This window comes from Salvelinus sp. IW2-2015, linkage group LG19 (genome assembly GCF_002910315.2).
Source record: "Salvelinus sp. IW2-2015 linkage group LG19, ASM291031v2, whole genome shotgun sequence".
Classification (NCBI taxonomy): domain Eukaryota; kingdom Metazoa; phylum Chordata; class Actinopteri; order Salmoniformes; family Salmonidae; genus Salvelinus; species Salvelinus sp. IW2-2015.
In genome coordinates this window covers 27,472,907-27,491,054 of record NC_036859.1, presented here as the reverse complement: position 1 = coordinate 27,491,054, position 18,148 = coordinate 27,472,907, and the positions used below count along the sequence as shown (strand labels likewise).

Here is an 18,148-nt window from a genome sequence, read left to right as displayed (position 1 = left end):
AGTGAACAGTGTTCGTGAGCAGAAATGGGCTCAGATTACCTATTGACTTGGATCAGTGGGGTCTGTCTGAGTGAATGTCTGTGTGGAAGGGAAGGAGTGTGTTTGTTGTAAACTTTTATTTACCAGATTGCTCAGGATCTGTATCTCCATGCAGTACACCAACAGACGCAGAAGTTGCCCCTAACCACAGATCTAGGATCAGAAACTTTCTGTACCCAAAATCAGATTTGAACCTAAACCAGTAGTGGAATGACCCTGTATCAGTGGTTAGGGACAACTTCTATTATCTCTTGAGTGAAATGTTACCAATATAACTTGGGCTTATTCAAGAGGGTGCAACATTTAGAATGTTACAGATGGAAATGCAATGTATATTATTTCAACTATTGACTCCTCCCTTTGCTAGACAAGTTGACAGTTCTATACAAGGGATTTCTGCCCCACGACGGGTTCAGAGAACAATGCCACACAACTCACATTTTTTTTACTGAAAATGCGTTCCACTTAAAATGCGTTCCACTTAAAAGGATACCCTTGTAGTTCAACTAGTAATTTAACTACATTTTGCAGTAGTTTAAATTTGAATATTGGTAGTGTTTTCAATAAGTCATCACTTTTCAGCCATGTAGCGCACAGGAGGTTGGTGGCACCTTAATTGGGGAGGACGGGCTCATGGTAATGGCTGGAGCAGAATAAGTGGAATGGTATCAAACATTGTTTCCATGTTTTTGATTCCATTCCATTTGCTCTGTTCCAGTCATTTATGAGCCCCTCAGCAGCCTCTGGGGGTGTAAATAACTATTGGAACTACACTACTTTTTTAGAAAAAATAAAATGGGTAGATAATTTCCTTCCTTTTTCTTTTTGCATCAGACCTGCCTAATTCTCATTTGAAACAGTTTTTATGTTTAATACACAAAATTCTGTCAACATCTGACTCCAGAGTGATGTGTTCTTGCAATTTAGTCTTTAGATATTATACTTTTTCACATAGTAGTTTGGATGTAGTGAACTGCTTTTTCAAAGTAAAGTTAGTTAAGTAAACACATTTTCTTAAGTGTAGCTTTAGTGTATGTAATTGGTAAACTATATTTTCAGAGTAGTTTCCCCTATACTGTATGGGCCTACTATTCAGCCAATGTAGTCAAACCAGAGACATGGCAATGAAATACATTACCCACAATCGAACACGAGTCTTTGTGTGACACCGACATCTAGACAAAGCTCGCGAGTACAGAACGGCAGTACGTACGCGCATCATTTGTGTTGTTGTTGGTCGCGGTAAGATGGCGGCGCTCGGGGATGGATCAGCTCCGGCGGTGAATGGGTTAATACAACAGTTCACAGCGATTACAGGTACAATTCAATTTTTCCTTTAATTCTTGCAATGTTCATTGTTAATGAGTTATGTTCCAAAAATAGTAATGTCGCCCAAGCATCACAGAAAGCTGCGCAGGAAACTGACGGGGCATCAATGCTTACTGCCCCCTGTCATCAAGGGAAAAACGAACTGGAGCACACGACCGTCAAGTGTGTGTGTGTGATCACCAGAATGGAGCATCTAACTTAACAAAAATGACCCACAGGAAAGACTAGAATTGTCTTGGGATGATGCCTGACGCAAGAAAATGSTTTCTAGAGTTTCCACAAAAGTAATTTAGACTCTGGAGGTGCAATAGCTAACGTTAGCCATGTTGTCTCGTTTTAGTGGAATGGGCGTTGGGTACAACATAACATCGATCTAGTCGAGCTAACCTAGCCTAGGTTCCGCCTTATAACGCAATGGTGGCTGGAATATCTCCCGCATGTCATGTTCAAGAAGCACCGGACCAGCCTCTTTCTGCTAAAGTTACACAAAGTTTGCATGGCTGAGATGGTAATTGATTTATTCTATATTATGTCGATATAGATGGCAATTTGGCCAAATACATCCCAGTTTTTGTGATAGTATCCATGTTCTCTGTCGAGTATACTTGAAAAGTGAAACGAACATGATAAAGTCTAACCATCTAAAGATGCAGCAATGTTTGCATTAAAGTTTAGATTGCATGTAAATTGCACATCATTTTACGCAGTTCTTGATTACCATGCACGGAGATGAACCGTTCACATAGTGAAAGTACCAGGCATTATTCTGTTCTGCCAGTGCATTTCTCAAACAAGAACAACGCATGCGCACAACCGCCCGTTTTTTTTTGTGGTGTGATCCTTGGGGTTCAGAGCTCGGAAAATATTTCATAATAGGGATTAAGTCAACCAACAAATTATTCAATGCATCAAAATATATTTCAGATTTAAATCGGGTAACTTTTTTAACATCCACATTTGACATTTCTGTGTGTGTGTGTCCGTGTCCATGCATGCTACTACACTCTCCCAGGTGCCACAGAGAGTGTGGGGAAGCATATGCTAGAAGCATGCAACAACAATCTAGAAATGGCAGTGACCATGTTCCTGGACGGAGGGGGGATCGCAGAGGAGCCCAGCACCAGCTCCAGTTCAGCAGGGGCCTCTAGCAGCAGAGCTCCCCCTGCAGAGTGAGTCAGTGGCCTGCTCTATCACTGCAGAGTCCTGATATGGAGCCTGTGTTGAAACAAACCCATACTTTGAGAGATCGCCAATACTGTCCCTGCTGTTTTTAATTAAAAGCATGTTAATAAGAAAAAGAAAGGTCTGCTCTCCTGGAGTTGAAGTTTAATATTGTCTGTTTTTGTAGTGACCAAGTGCGAGCGCCCATCCCTCAGAAGCAGGACATACTGGTAGAGCCAGAGCCTATGTTTGGAGGTACAGTACTAAAGTGCCAACCCATCATTTAGCTTACCTGACTACAACTTGATCTCAATGGCGCTCCCTTTCTGTTTCCCCCTGTAGCCATCTCAGTCCATCTAACTGTCTGTCACTCTCTCTCTCTGCATCCATAACTCTCGCAGCACCAAAGCGACGAAGACCTGCCCGGTCCATATTTGACGGTTTTAGGGACTTCCAAACAGAAACAAGTAAGTAGCCTACCAGTCTTTGTGTAGGTGTGTGTGTGTTTGCATAGAATGGGGGTTTGTGTGCTAAATCCATGTTCCTGAATTGTGCCAACCAGCCGTCAGGCATCAGGCATAACACTACTTAAAGCCGTACTTGTGTTGTGATCATGGTCAGGTTTTCTTTTACAGTGAGCTCCAAAAGTCATTGTATGATTTCAAATCCAAAGGGCTGGAGTACAGAGCCAAAACAACAAGAAATGTGTCACTATCCCAATACTTTTGGAGCTTAATGTAAACGCTAACGGGTTCTCTGCCCTCCCTCAGTCCGCCAGGAGCAGGAGCTGAGGAACGGCAGTGCGGTGGACAAGAAGCTCAGCACCCTGGCGGACCTGTTCCGGCCCCCCGTTGAGCTCATGCACAAAGGCAGCTTCGAGACGGTGAGGAGCCCCCTCCCCCCTGGACACCCAAGCTCCCTAGACCTGGAGGACTGTCAGTCGACCCTCATCCAAACCACCCTTAGCTGAAAGGATTGGATGGGTTTCTAAGCAGTATGGCAACAATTCCACCCAGCTTGCCAGAGGGCAAGGTGGAGCTATTACCAAATTGCTCATACCTGTCCGGCTCCTTTCTCTCTCTAGGCGAAGGACTGTGGTCAGCTGGAGAACAAGTGGCTGATGATCAACATCCAGAATGTGCAGGACTTTGCCTGCCAGTGTCTCAACAGAGACGTGTGGAGCAACGACGCGGTCCGGACCATCATCAGGGAGCACTTCGTATTCTGGCAGGTATGCAGTGTGCACACAGACGGAGATGAACGTGCACTCGCACATCAAGTCAAGCTTTATATAGCACATTTCAGACATGAATGCAACACAATGCACTTGACAGGAAAAAACGAATAAGCAATGTAAATAAAAACTGAAATATTTACTACACAAGAAAMATAAGAAGGAAACAAAAACAAAATAATAACATTTTGAAACTGAAAGACTAAAAAAGGACCCTAAGGAAAAGCAAAGCAAAAAATGTGTTAAGATCCCTTTTAAATATGTCAACAGTTTCGGCCCACCTCAGGATCTCTGGCAGGCTATTCCAGAGGCATGGGGCATAGTAACTGAAAGCTGCCTCTCAATGCCTCTTGGTCCTAGGCTTTGGGATAGTTAAAAGTCCAGTGCCAGAGGACCTGAGGGACCTACTGGATACATAACTTAAAAGCATGTCTGTAGTGGAGGAGGTTGAGAGCTTCAAGTTCCTTGGTGTCCACATCACCAACAAACTAACATGGTCCAAGCACACCAAGACAGTCATGAAGAGTGCACGACAAAACCTATTCCCCCTCAGGAGACTGAAAAGATTTGGCATGGGTCCTCAGATCCTCAAAAGGCTTCTATCCAGCTGCCACCATCGAGAGCATCCTGACTGGTTGCAATCACTGCCTGGTATGGCAACTGCTCGGCCTCCGACCGCAAGGCACTACAGAGGGTATTGCATACGGCCACTACATCACTGGGTCAAGCTTCTTGACATCCAGGACCTCTATACCAGGCGGTGTCAGAGGAAGGCCTTAAAAATTGTCAAAGACTCCAGCCACCCTAGTCATAGACTGTTCTCTTCTGCTACCACACGGCAAGCGGTACCGGAGCAAGTCTAGGTCTAAGAGGCTTCTAAACAGCTTCTACCCCCAAGCCATAAGACTCCTGAATATCTAGTCAAATGGCTACCCAGACTATTTGCATTGCCCCCCCCCCCCTTTTTTTTTAACACGCGCTTACTTTCTGTTGTCATCATCTATGCATAGTCACTTTATAAATCTCTACCTACATGTACATATTACCTCAACTAACCTGTACCCCCGCACATTGACTCTGTACCGGTACCCCCCTGTATATAGTCTCCCTATTGTTATTTTACTGCTGCTCTTTAATTACTTGTTACTTTTATTTCTTATTCAATTTTTTTTTACAGCATTGTTGGTTAGGGGCTCRTAAGTAAGCATTTCACTGTAAGGTCTACACCTGTTGTATTCGGCGCATGTGACTAATAAAATTTGATATATATTGGGGTGCACAATCGTGGATTGATTTGAAATGTCGCCTTACCATTCAGAAGAAGTTAATAACCAAGTTTCCATCCACAGTTTTATGCGAGTGAAGTCCACAAAAATAGTTGCATTAAATAGCAAATGTGACTACTCTGGTCTTAGCACCTACGCTTTAGCCAACAGCTGGCAGTACACAGTGTGGATGGGCAGTACGCAGTGTGGATGGGCAGTACGCAGTGTGGATGGGCAGTATACAGTGCATTCGGAAAATATTCAGACCCCTTGACTTTTTCCACATTTTGTTACGTTACAGCCTTACTCTGAAATGTATTAAATAGTTTTTTTCCCCCTCATCAACTTACACACACTACCCCATAATGACAAAGCAAAAACTGTGTGTGTATATATATATATATTTTTTTGCAAATGTATAAAACCTGAAATATCACATTTACATTAGTATTCCGACCCTTTACTCAGTACCATGTTGAAGCACCTTTGGCAGCGATTAAAGCCTTGAGTCTTCTTGGGTATGACGCTATAAGCTTGCCACACCTGTACTTGGGGGGTTTTTCCCACTCTTCTCTGAAGATCCTCTCAAACTCTGTCAGGTTGGATGGGGAGCGTTGCTGCACAGCTATTTTTAGGTCTTTCCAGAGATTTTTGATCAGGTTTATAGTTCGGGCTCTGGCTGGGCAGCTCAAGGACATTCAGAGACTTGTCCCCGAGCCACTCCTGCGTTGTCTTGGCTGTGTGCTTAGGGTTGTTATCCTGTTGAAAGGTGAACCTTCGCCCCCGTCTGAAGTCCTGAGCAGGTTTTCATCAAGGATCTCTCTGTACATTGCTCCGTTGATCTTTGCCTCGATCCTGACTAGTCTCTGCTGCTGAAAAACATCCCCACAGCAAGATGCTGCCACCACCATGCTTCACCATAGGGATGGTGCTAGGTTTCCTCCAGAAGTGACGCTTGGCATTCAGGCCAAAGATTTTAATCTTAGTTTCATCAGACCAGAGAATCTTGTTTCTCATGGTCTGAGAGTCCTTAAGTGGGCTGTCGTGCCTTTTTTCTGAGGAGATGCTTCCGTCTGGCCACTCTACCATAAAGGCCTGATTGGTGAAGTGCTGCAGAGATGGTGTTCCTTCTGGAAGGTTCTCCCATCTCCACTGTCCACAATCCTGTCTCGGAGCTCTACGTACAATTCCTTTGATTTCATGGCTTGGTTTTTGCTCTGACATGCACTGTTAACTGTGAGATCTTATATAGACAGGTGTGYGCCTTTCCAAATCATGTCCAATCAGTTGAATTTACCACAGGTGGACTCCAAGTTGTAAAAACATCTCAAGGATGATTAATGGAAACAGGATTTCGAGTCTCATTGCATAAGTCTGAATACTTATGTAAAAAAAAAAAAGCTATTTCTGTTTTTTATTTTAATACATTTGCAAGAAATTCAAAAACCTGTTTTCGCTTTGTCATTATGGGGTATTGTGTGTAGATTGATGAGGAAAAACATACATTGTATCAATTTAAGAAAAAGGCTGTAGTGTAACAAAATGGTAAGTCAAGCGGTCTGAATACTTTCCGAATGCACTGTGTACTGCCTACCCACACTGCGTACTGCCTACCCACACTGCGTACTGCCAGCTGTTGGCTAAAGCGTTGGTGCTAAGACCAGAGGAGGCACATTTGCTATTTAATGTAACTATTTTTGTGAAAAAACTATCGGTTGAGTTGAAAATGCGATGGAAACACATTGAACTTAGTACATAAAAACTTAAGCGAAAAAGTACGTATTGTGTGCACTACGTCATCACACACTGATTTTTATCTGCAACATGTCAGTTTGGTAGAAACACCACTGGTGGGAAAATGCACATTTTCTTTATGCAGATTTTAGAATATTCGCATAAAAATCTGTTTGCCGATAGTTTTTCATCCAATCTACTGTAACTTTTTGTTTTTCTCCTTCATAACTCTCATGCATACACAAGCTGTCACATCCACACGCGCGCGTATGCACTGTGTGCCGTTGAGGGGAGCTAGCCTGCTGTGTGTGTCTGTGCAGTTGATGTGTTTGTGTGCACATGTGTGTATTGACAGGTGTACCATGACAGTGAAGAGGGCCAGAGGTATATCCAGTTCTACAAGCTCAATAAGTTTCCCTATATCTCCATTTTGGACCCCCGCACAGGTGAGGCCTGCTCTGAGTCTCTGAGTGTTTAAACAGTTACTAATACTAAAAAGGTATGACTGACGATGCTCGTGTTTGACCGTTCTGCAGGTCAGAAGATGGTGGAGTGGAACCAGTTGGATGTTGCGTCGTTTCTGGAACAGGTGACGGGCTTCTTGACGGAACACGGCCAGCTAGACGGCCCGACGTCCAGCCACCCGCCCCCGGCCAAACGGGCCCGCTCCGTGAGTCTCTGCTCACTCTCTATTTTTCTCTCGCTATCTCTCTCTCCCTCTCTTTCTTATTAAATACTGTCCATATTGCTCATTCCAGTCACATTATCACTTTATTCTCTCACTCTGTTCACTCTCTCTCTATCACTTCTGTCTATCTCACACCTCTGTTCTCTTTCTCCATGTCTGTCTTCTCGGTCTGTTTTATCCCAGGAAAGTCTGATAGACGCCAGTGAGGACAGCCAGTTGGAGGCAGCCATCAAAGCCTCCCTCCAGGAGACCCACTATGAGTCGTCCTCCGCTCCCGACCTCCCCGACTCCCCCCGCTCTGTAGAGGTAGACTCGGATGGAGACTCAGACGAGGAGCCCTTCTCCGACAGCGAGGGCCTCATCTCTGTCGACGGCTCGGACAACGAGACAACAGAACCCCAGGAGGGCAGCTCCTGCTCCACGGGCGGAGACACCCCTCCTGGACCAGCCCCTCCCACATCTGCAGCTGTAGCCCCACAGCCCCCGCCACAGCCGGACAGCCCACCTGCCCGTCACAGGAAGTCCCCTCACAAAGAGAACAGCCACAGGAAAGAGGAGAGCAAAAAGAACCACCTGGAGCCTCTGGCGGCTGCGCCGGCCCGCTCCCAGGCCGACCCAGACTCAGAGCATCGTTCTGGGGAGAACCATCGCACCTCAACGGGCCAAAGCTCCAAATCTGTTAAGTCGGACACCTCCGACCTCGACTGCCTTGATGACAATGGTACTAAAATTATGCGTGTGTGTGTGTGTGTGTGTGTGTGTGTGTGTGTGTGTGTGTGTGTGTCTGTGCATCATGTTCAAGTGTCTAGATTGTGTGTGTGTGTATCTACGATTTACGTCTTCATCCGTCCCTACTCTGACTGCACTTTCTGTATTGTGTGTCCAGGTCCCAAGGCCAGACTGATGCTGCGCTATCCAGACGGACAGAGAGAGCAGATCGCCCTGTCGTCCAAGGCCAAGCTTATGGTGAGAATGTACTCTTGTGCTAGGCCTTGTGTTACATTCTTTTCTTCATTAATTGAATTTATCAAAATCCTGGTCAATTTTCAGTTCAAGAATTGATGTTCAATTCATCACCTGAATTGACTGAGTGGAAATGCAGCTGATCTCAACCCCCGGTACACTATATATAAAAAAGTAGGTGGACACACACCCCTTCAAATTTGTGGATTCAGCTGTTTCAGCCACACCCGTTGTTCACAGGTGTATAAAATTGAGCACACAGCCATGTGTTGAGCACTCCATTGCCAAATATTAGCAGTAGAATGACCTTACTGAAGAGCTCAGTGACATTCAACGTGGCATCATCATAGGATGCCACCTTTCCAACAAGTCAGTTTGTCAAATTTCTGCCCTGCTAGAGCTGCCCCGGTCAACTATAAGTGCTGTTATTGTGAAGTGTAAACGTCTAGGAGCAACTATGGCTCAGCTGCAAAATGGGAGGCCACACAAGCTCACAGAACGGGTTGTGAGCTGTCCTCGGTTACAACACTCACTACTGTGTTCCAAACTGCCTCTGGAAGCAATATTAGCACAAGAACTGTTCCCCCGGGAGCTTCATGAAATGGGTTTCCATGGCCGAGCAGCCGCACACAAGCCTAAAATCACCATGCGCAATGCCAAGCGTCTACTGGAGTGGTGTAAAGCTTGCCACCATTGGACTCTGGAGCAGTAGAAACATGTTCTCTGGAGTGATGAATCACGCTTCACCATCTGGCTGTCCAACGGACTAAATAATGTTCTGGGGCTGTTTTTCATGGTTCGGGATAGGCCCCTTAGTTCCAGTGAAGGGAAATCTTAACTCTACAGCATACAATGACATTCTTGACAATTCAGTGCTTCCAACTGTCTGGCAAAGGACCTTTCCTGTTTCAGCATGACAATGCCCCTGTGCACAAAGCGAGGTCCATACAKAAATGGTTTGTCGAGATCGGTGTGGAAGAACTTGACTGGCCTGCACAGAGCCCTGACCTCAACCCCATCGAACACCTTTGGGATGAATTGGAACACCAACTGTGAGCCAGACCTAATATGCTCTTGTGGCTGAATGGAAGCAAGTCCCAGAGCAATGTTCTAACATTTAGTGGAAAGTCTTCCCAGAAGAGTGGAGGCTGTTATAGCAGCACAGGGGGGGACCAACTCCATATTAATGGCCATGATTTTGGAATGAGATGTTTGATGAGCAGGTGTCCACATACTTTTGGTCATGTAGTGTACATTAAGATATAAGACATTATAAAGGCTCATACATGCATATAACTCTTTATAAAGCAGTTATAAAGCATTATTTAGTAAAGCGTTACCTACCTTCAACTGTGTCCTCCACCCCCCTCCAGGCTCTGGTTAGACATGTCCAGTCGAAGGGCTACCCCAACGAACGCTTCGAGCTCGTCACCAACTTCCCCCGACGGAAGCTGGCCCACTTGGACTATGACGTCACACTGCAGGAGGCGGGGCTTTGTCCACAGGAGACTGTATTTGTGCAGGAAAGGAACTAAGCCATGCATTTTCTATCTTCAGACCACGCCCATTTCACCAGTGACCCGGGAGGATGTTACAGGCCGCTACTCCTGGGCTTTTTTTATTTTGGAATTAGACCATGCCCCTATTTGGGGACACCGAACTGTGGATGAACTTCATTACCCATCATTCCACTGGGAGGAAGTGACTGGCCTGTGTACTCTTTTTAGTAGGCATTGTTGTTCATCGTCAATTACCGAATGGATTTTAGTTTTATTCTGAGGTAATAAACCAATCGGAGTAGAACACCTTAATGATACTGTTAGAAAGAAGCTGAGGCCCCCAAATAATGATCAGAGCTGGCATCAGAGTTGGCTCAGGAAAACTTTACAGACTATTATCCCTAAAGGATGTCAAATGTCAGATATTTTTTGGAAGTTAATACTTATTTTTTGATTCATGAACACCTACAGCCAGGTAAAGGAGCGACTTGAACTCTGATTGTTCCCAAATTTGCTCTTCTACTTGCTGATTAGGTGAGGGGACTTTGAATACAGGAATCGATGGAGAGGGGTGTAGGGTCGTTCAAGGGATTATTTTTTGGGGGGGTGGGGTCCTCAACTGTCAACCTGCAGGAGTGGTGTAGCGATTGACATTTAGTCTTAGTCGGTGTGTATATATATATATCTCTTCTTTTTTTTCTACCCCATTTCCAAGAAAAGATGCTGAAATATAATCATAAAAACAAAGGGAAACTTGTTTGCTCTATTCCATTTCTACCACGTATTTGTCTATCTGCAATCTGACTAAATTGTGACCACAACCTCAGAAGTATAGTGTTGGTGCTGATGATCATTTCTTGATACCCCCGCCCCAATGTACTGAACGATCTGGGTCAGTGTAAGCAATGGGTGGTGTCATCACTCTTACTAGCCCAACTATAACTAATATCTATCTTGTCTAGTCAGATATGAGGGAGAGGTAACAAGTAGATTCTTTTTGGGGCCATGTCCAATACTACTAATCTGTTTTAAACCTTTACCCACAGACTGGATATGTCTGTCACAGGGTTTCATCATCTTCGCTGTGAGCTAAGAATCCTAACAGTGGGAGAGCTATCAAGCTGTGGAGTTCTGGTCTGAGTGAGAAGTTTAACATTGTTGCATACAACTGTCTTGAATACATTTTGGAGTATTTGTATGGTGCTTTCTAGAACCCAGTACATTGAATTTTATCCAAATCTAATTAAAATGTCAGGTCAGGTTAAAGGGATACTGCAAGATTCTGGCAATTAAGCTGCATTTTTTTACTTACCCAGAGTCAGATGAACTCGTAGATACCATTTATACTGTACTTGTAGACTTCCAGTCATTGCTTCATGAAACTACCTATTAACTTCCTTCATACACGCAGACATAAAAATGTTATCCACAAGATTATCTGACTCTGGGTAAGTTGAAAAATGACTTCATTACCAGAATCTCACAGTATCCCTTTAATCATTCTGGGAAGTCAAAGTCCCCATTTCAGTTATGTACAGTCGTGGCCAAAAGTTTTGAGAATGTGAAAATTAATATTTGTGTCAGTCTGCTTCCTCAGTTTGTATGAATGTAATTTGCATATACTCCAGAATGTTATGAAGAGTGATCAGATGAATTGCAATTAATTGCCAAGTCCCTCTTTGCCATGCAAATGAACTGAATCCCCCCCAAAAACATTTCCACTGCATTTCAGCCTTGCCACAAAAGGACCAGCTGACATCATGTCAGTGATTCTCTCGTTAACACAGGTGTGAGTGTTGATGAGGACAAGGCTGGAGATCACTCTGTCATGCTGATTGAGTTCGAATAACAGACTGGAAGCTTCAAAAGGAGGGTGGTGCTTGGAATCATTGTTCTTCCTCTGTCAATCATGGTTACCTGCAAAGAAACACGTGCCGTCATCATTGCTTTGCACAAAAAGGGCTTCACAGGCAAGGATATTGCTGCCAGTAAGATTGCACCTAAATCAACCATTTATCGGATCATCAACAACTTCAAGGAGAGCGGTTCAATTGTTGTGAAGAAGGCTTCAGAGCGCCCAAGAAAGTCCAGCAAGCGCCAGGACCGTCTCCTAAAGTTGATTCAGCTGCGGGATCGGGGCACCACCAGTACAGAGCTTGCTCAGGAATGGCAGCAGGCAGGTGTGAGTGCATCTGCATGCATAGTGAGGCGAAGACTTTTGGAGGATGGCCTGGTGTCAAGGGCAGCAAAGAAGCCACTTCTCTCCAGGAAAAACATCAGGGACAGACTGATATTCTGCAAAAGGTACAGGGATTGGACTGCTGAGGACTGGGGTAAAGTCATTTTCTCTGATGAATCCCCTTTCCGATTGTTTGGGGCATCCGGAAAAAAGCTTGTCCGGAGAAGACAAGGTGAGCGCTACCTTCAGTCCTGTGTCATGTCAACAGTAAAGCATCCTGAGACCATTCATGTGTGGGGTTGCTTCTCAGCCAAGGGAGTGGGCTCACTCACAATTTTGCCTAAGAATACAGTTATGAATAAAGAATGGTACCAACACATCCTCCGAGAGCAACTTCTCCCAACCATCCAGGAACAGTTTGGTGACGAACAATGCCTTTTCCAGCATGATGGAGCACCTTGCCATAAGGCAAAGTGATAACTAAGTGGCTCTGGGAACAAAACATCAATATTTTGGGTCCATGGCCAGGAAACTCCCCAGACCTTAATCCCAATGAGAACTTGTGGTCAAGCCTCAAGAGGCGGGTGGACAAACTCCAAGCATTGACTATGCAAGAATGGGCTGCCATCAGTCAGGATGTGGCCCAGAAGTTAATTGACAGCATGCCAGGGCGGATTGCAGAGGTCTTGAAAAAGAAGGCTCAACACTGCAAATATTGACTCTTTGCATCAACTTCATGTAATTGTCAATAAAAGCCTTTTACACTTATGAAATGCTTGTAATTATACTTCAGTATTCCATAGTAACATCTGACAAAAATATCTAAAGACACTGAAGCAGCAAACTCTGTGAAAAATKTATATGTGTCATTCTCAAAACTTTTGGCCACGACTGTAGACTACCCAGAGGTGGGGCCACCATAGAGATACTGCTGAGATACATAGATATACTATCTAACTTCCATTACATCCACAATTCTACACCCATTGTTGATACTTTGTTGACCTTTCAACCCTTGTTGACCTCCTTGCCCCTTGTTCTGGAACACCTGTGAGAGCAAACGTCAGAGTTGAAAGAGGGATATCTGCAGCTGATTAAACAGGTGAGGTTGTTGACCCGCCTTCACTCCTCTTTCTGTGCAGGACGTGAAGGACATCCCTTATTTTCCCCTCTTCTCATTTCTAGGAATGGAACAGTGCCACAGGAGGTTGATTGGGGAGAACAGGCTAGTGGTATTGGCTGGAGTGGAATGGTATCATGCGTTTTGACATTCCATTCAATCTGTTCTGGATGTTATTATGAGCCAGAGTATATGAGCAGATTTGAGCTGTTGGAAATCCCACTCATTGCTCACTGAGCAGTATTAGCCAGAGTATATGAGCAGAGTTGAGCTGTTGGAAATCCCACTCATTGCTCANAAATCCCACTCATTGCTCACTGAGCAGTATTAGCCAGAGTATATGAGCAGAGTTGAGCTGTTGGAAATCCCACTCATTGCTCACTGAGCAGTATTTGCACACTGCTCTGGCACTCATCTTTTCACCAGCTCCACAAAAAATTGCTCGGCGCTCACAGGAATTTAAAAAAAACTGCCGTAGGCTATTAAACAAGGACCCATATCTGATAATAGGCTATGTGGCCACTGTGTTTAAAAACAAATACTTTTTTTCCTAATCTATTGATGACCAGATACTAGTAACTGGCTCTGTTGTGCTCACATTTTACAGTTGATACAAAACTTTAGCATTGTTGCAAATGTAACCAGTGTGAAATGGCTGGCTAATTAGCAGTGTGTGCTAGTGGCATTTCAAATCACTGACGGCACTCACTCTGAGACCTTTCAGTAATTGTTTCCCTTGCTCTGCGTGGAGCGATAAGTAACGATGCTTCGAGGGTGAATGTTGTCTGTGTTCAGAGGATTCCTGTTTTGAGCCCAGGTTAGGGCAAGGAGAGGGTGATTGAAGCAACACTGTTACATTGACCTATTTCTTTGACGACTCCTATCAATATATCTGTGCATTAATGGAGCGGCAGGTAGCCTAGTGGTTAGAGCGTTGGAATAGTAACCGAAAGGTTGCAAGATCGAATCCCCAAGCTGACAAGGTAAAGATTTGTCGGTGTGTCATTGAAAATAAGAATTTGTAATTAACTGACTTGTTAAATAAAGGTAACATTTTTTATTTTTATGGTGGGGTAGGCTAAATAAATACCACAGAATAGGCATAATTGGAGTGGGAGAGAAGGCCGATGCTCCAACTTTGTTTAATTTTTTTTATCCGCTCCAGCCTCGCTCCACTTCAGTTACATCCTCTGTTATGAGCAGCCTCCAATGGAAGGAGCATAGCTGACCCTGACACTGAGGTCTTCAGAGAAAATGACAGAGCAGGGAGTATAAGACATGAGGATGTTCTAAAATGGACACTAGAAACAGGCCACCACTTTATTATTTCCATTCCATATCTAAAAGACCTGAACACAATTTGCAGGTAATTCAGTAGACCCAGCTAGGTTAACGCGATGATTCAGCTCTGCAGCGGCTAAGCTGAGATCCTCTCCCCATCACGTAAAAAAGGGAGAAAGACCCCGTTCACTCCGCCTGACGGAACTCCCAGTGTAATCTCAGAAACGAGTCAATGGAAGTTAATGTGTGACTACTGACCTGTCTGGAGGCTGAGCACCACTGCAGTGCAGTCATGCACCTACCACAGGAGCAGCTCAGGTTAGGATAATCAGAGATATTGCCTGTATTGGGTTCGAGTTCAGGCTCTGTCGCAGCCGATCGTGACCGGGAGACCCATCTACAAACCAGAGGTGGGAACACGGGTTCAAAAGTGGTGTGGCAATATTCGTATGTGTCTTTTCTGGTGCCTGGAGTTTTTCCTGAGCTCATGGCCTGGTCAGGTAAAACTCTGGGTCCTATTCGTAGTCTGACAGGATCCAACTGTAGCTTGTTTACTCTCTGGCCCGACCATGGTGTAGTTTTTAAATGCATTGGTGTCAGGCAGTTTGGTTATTTGGTTATTATGTGTTCAGAAATATCTTTAATATAATTTAGCAATGTAAGTCATTACACTTTCAGCATTTTTTACATCTCAAAACAGGATGCTGCCCCTTTTAAGACAATTGCTTTCCAAAATAGATATTGAGCTGACTACAGTAGGCTAGCCAAGATGAACGCTAAAGTGCATTTTTGTAGCTTTCATTTTGCAGATTGAAAAGTACTGTGGCAAGTGCTGTCTTGCCACACATTTTCCCAGCGGCTCTGCTACAAACAGTCCCACATTTTTCATAGAAAGAGAGCGAGAGACGAACACTGTTTAGGATAAAAAAGTAAATTTATTGCATCAAGTGATACAATATGCTTCCCACAAACCAGTCATTGTATGATGTCAATGTTATTTATCTATTTGAGCAGGTACAGTATGCCTAACTGTATACTGCCCACATTTGTCATATAATTAAGCAATAAGGCACAAAAGGCAGTGCTGTATCATGAATACACTCACAGGTAAATGGCATTGTTCAGCACGAAATCTGGTTGTCAGTTCTTTTGGTCATGTTGCTACAGACTCGACCAAGTCATTAGTTGCTATCGAAAAGGACGGTCGTCTGTTCTAAACAAAACATGTTCTATGTGTAAGGGCCTTAATTCTTATGGCTGCAATCCCGGTAACGGGATCGATATGACAACAGCCAGTGAAAATGCAGGGCGCCAAATTCAAACAACAGAAATCTCATAATTAAAATTCCTCAAACATACATGTGTCTTATACCATTTTAAAGGTAATCTTGTTGTTAATCCCACCAATGTGTCCGATTTCAAATAGGCTTGTCAGCGAAAGCAGCACAAACGATTGTTAGGTCACCACCAACTCAAAGAAAAATTCWGCCATTTTTCCAGCCAAAGAGAGGAGTCACAAAAAGCAGAAATAGAGAAAATTAATCACTAACCTTTGATGATCTTCATCAGATGACACTCATAGGACTTCATATTACACAATACATATATGTCTTGTTCGATTAAGTTCATATTTATATCCAAAAACCTCCGTTTGCATTGGCGCCATGTTCAGAAATGCCTCCAAAATATCCGGAGAAATTGCAGAGAGCCACGTCAAATAACAGAAATACTCCTCATAAACTTTGATGAAAGATACATGTTTTACATAGAATTAAAGATACACTTGTTCTTAATGCAACCGCTGTGTCAGATTTCAAAAAGTTTTACGGCAAAACACAATATTCAATAATCTGAAAACAGCGTTCAGCCACAAAAGCAAGCCATACAGTTACCCGCCCAAATTGTGCAGTCAAAAAACTCATAAATAGTATTATAAATCTTCACTTACCTTTGCTGATCTTCGTCGGAATGCACTCCCAGGACTCCCACAAGAAATGTTCGGKTTTTTTTCTCGTTAATGTCCATCATTTATGTCCAAATAGCTGTTTATGTTGCGTGTTTGGTATACAAATCCAACGTCAGAAGAGCGTATTCACTAAAACCTGACGAAAGGTCCAAAAGTTCCGTAACAGTCCGTAGAAACATGTCAAACGATGTATTGAATCAATCTTTAGAATGTATTTAACATAAATCTTGAATAACGTTCCAACCGGAGAATTACATTGACTTCAGATGAGCGATGGAACGGAGCTCCCTCTTATGTGAAGCTCTTATGTGAATGCGCATGGTCAAAGCATGGTCACCTATTGGCAGTGGTGACTCATTCCTGTCTCCTTCGACCCCCCCTTCACAGTAGAGTCATCAGACAAAGTTCTACAGACCTTTGACATCTAGTGGAAGCCGTAGGAAGTGAAAACTCATCCATATCTCACTGTAATTTCAGTGGGAGCTTGGTTGAAAATCGACCAGCCTCAGAGTTCTCACTTCCTGTTTGGRTTTTTTCTCAGGTTTTTGCCTGCCATATGAGTTCTGTTATACTCACAGACATCATTCAAACCGTTTTAGAAACTTCAGTGTGTTTTCCAGCCAATACTAATAATAATATGCATATATTAACAACTATGACTGAGGAGCAGGCCGTTTACTCTGGGCACCTCTGTGCACCTTTCATCCAAGCTACTCAATACTGCCCCTGCAGCCATAAGAAGTTAATACAGTTGTATTCCAGACACTATGGGGTACTCTGGGGAGGCCCATTTGTAAATAAAAAAACATAGTTTAAGTGGACTGAAAAGAGGAAGAAAAATGAACAAAAAGTGCTGTAACAGTTTACAGCACTTTTTGTTCATTTTTCTTCCTCTGTTACATGTGCTGACATGTTTAAAGGTCTAGTAAACAGTACCTTTCGCGTTGTAGTTTATATAATAAGCTCAAAGAACGGGTAACACATTTGGAGACACCGCTGAGATTTATTTTCATGTGAGCACCAGCTCATATTCCTTGAACGGACAACGAGTGAGAGACATTGGGAGAGTAGCTAGCTAGCTAACGTTAGCGGGCTAACCACCTAACCGATTGTAGCTATATTGCCTGCATTGTTGATGCCATGTGAGTAGGACAATATGCGTCGAGAGAGGAAAACGTTGTTGAATGAAATCGAGCTGAGTTTATGGACTTTAACTTTAGACAATTTACGGCACCTGTGTGTATGTTGTGGAATAGGAGGTGTAGATGACTGAAGTAAATGGAAAGCGCAATCTCGCATTGCGGTGCAAATTGATGGAGGATTTAATGGAATCAGAATGATTGAATGTCATGGCTGCTTCAACTGAAATACGAAATCAATGGAATATCGAACTTGGGAGGATACTGCAAACAGTCTGCCTACAAGTCCCAGCTGGTCGGCGACAACAATGTAAGTGGACAGCTAATCCTGGGGAGAGAGGGGAGCTGCGGCAGGATGAAAAGGAGGGGCTCCTCAGCCCAGCAGAGAAGTAGGCTCAGCTCCAGATAGGCATATGCCACAGAGAGAGAGAGTGGAGTGAGAATGTCCAGTTATAAAGASTTTAAAATTCATGCATAGATAGATCAGAATCAGAAAGGTAAACTCAGCTTCAGCAGTCTAGAACATCAGATTGAAAATGGAAGGAGGAAAG

General features: G+C 43.8%; 1 protein-coding gene across 3 annotated transcripts; it reads left to right on the top strand.

Annotated features, from left to right (window-relative positions):
* The first annotated feature begins 1,249 nt into the window (after positions 1–1,249).
* Positions 1,250–10,216, top strand: ubxn7 (UBX domain protein 7). 3 transcript variants are annotated; one of them, XM_024010147.2, is made up of 11 exons: positions 1,250–1,356; positions 2,381–2,537; positions 2,717–2,784; positions 2,931–2,996; positions 3,300–3,412; positions 3,614–3,760; positions 7,118–7,208; positions 7,299–7,432; positions 7,634–8,171; positions 8,337–8,416; positions 9,787–10,216. In XM_024010147.2, the coding sequence occupies exons 1-11, from the start codon at positions 1,287–1,289 to the stop codon at positions 9,946–9,948; spliced, it is 1,626 nt and encodes a 541-aa protein (XP_023865915.1). In that variant the 5' UTR covers positions 1,250–1,286; the 3' UTR covers positions 9,949–10,216. The 3 variants fall into 3 exon arrangements, with proteins under 3 accessions (XP_023865915.1, XP_023865917.1, XP_023865916.1); XM_024010148.2 differs by lacking the exon at positions 1,250–1,356 and adding an exon at positions 1,788–1,876; XM_024010149.2 differs by lacking the exon at positions 2,381–2,537 and having other exon boundaries at positions 1,276–1,356.
* Positions 10,217–18,148: the final 7,932 nt, after the last annotated feature.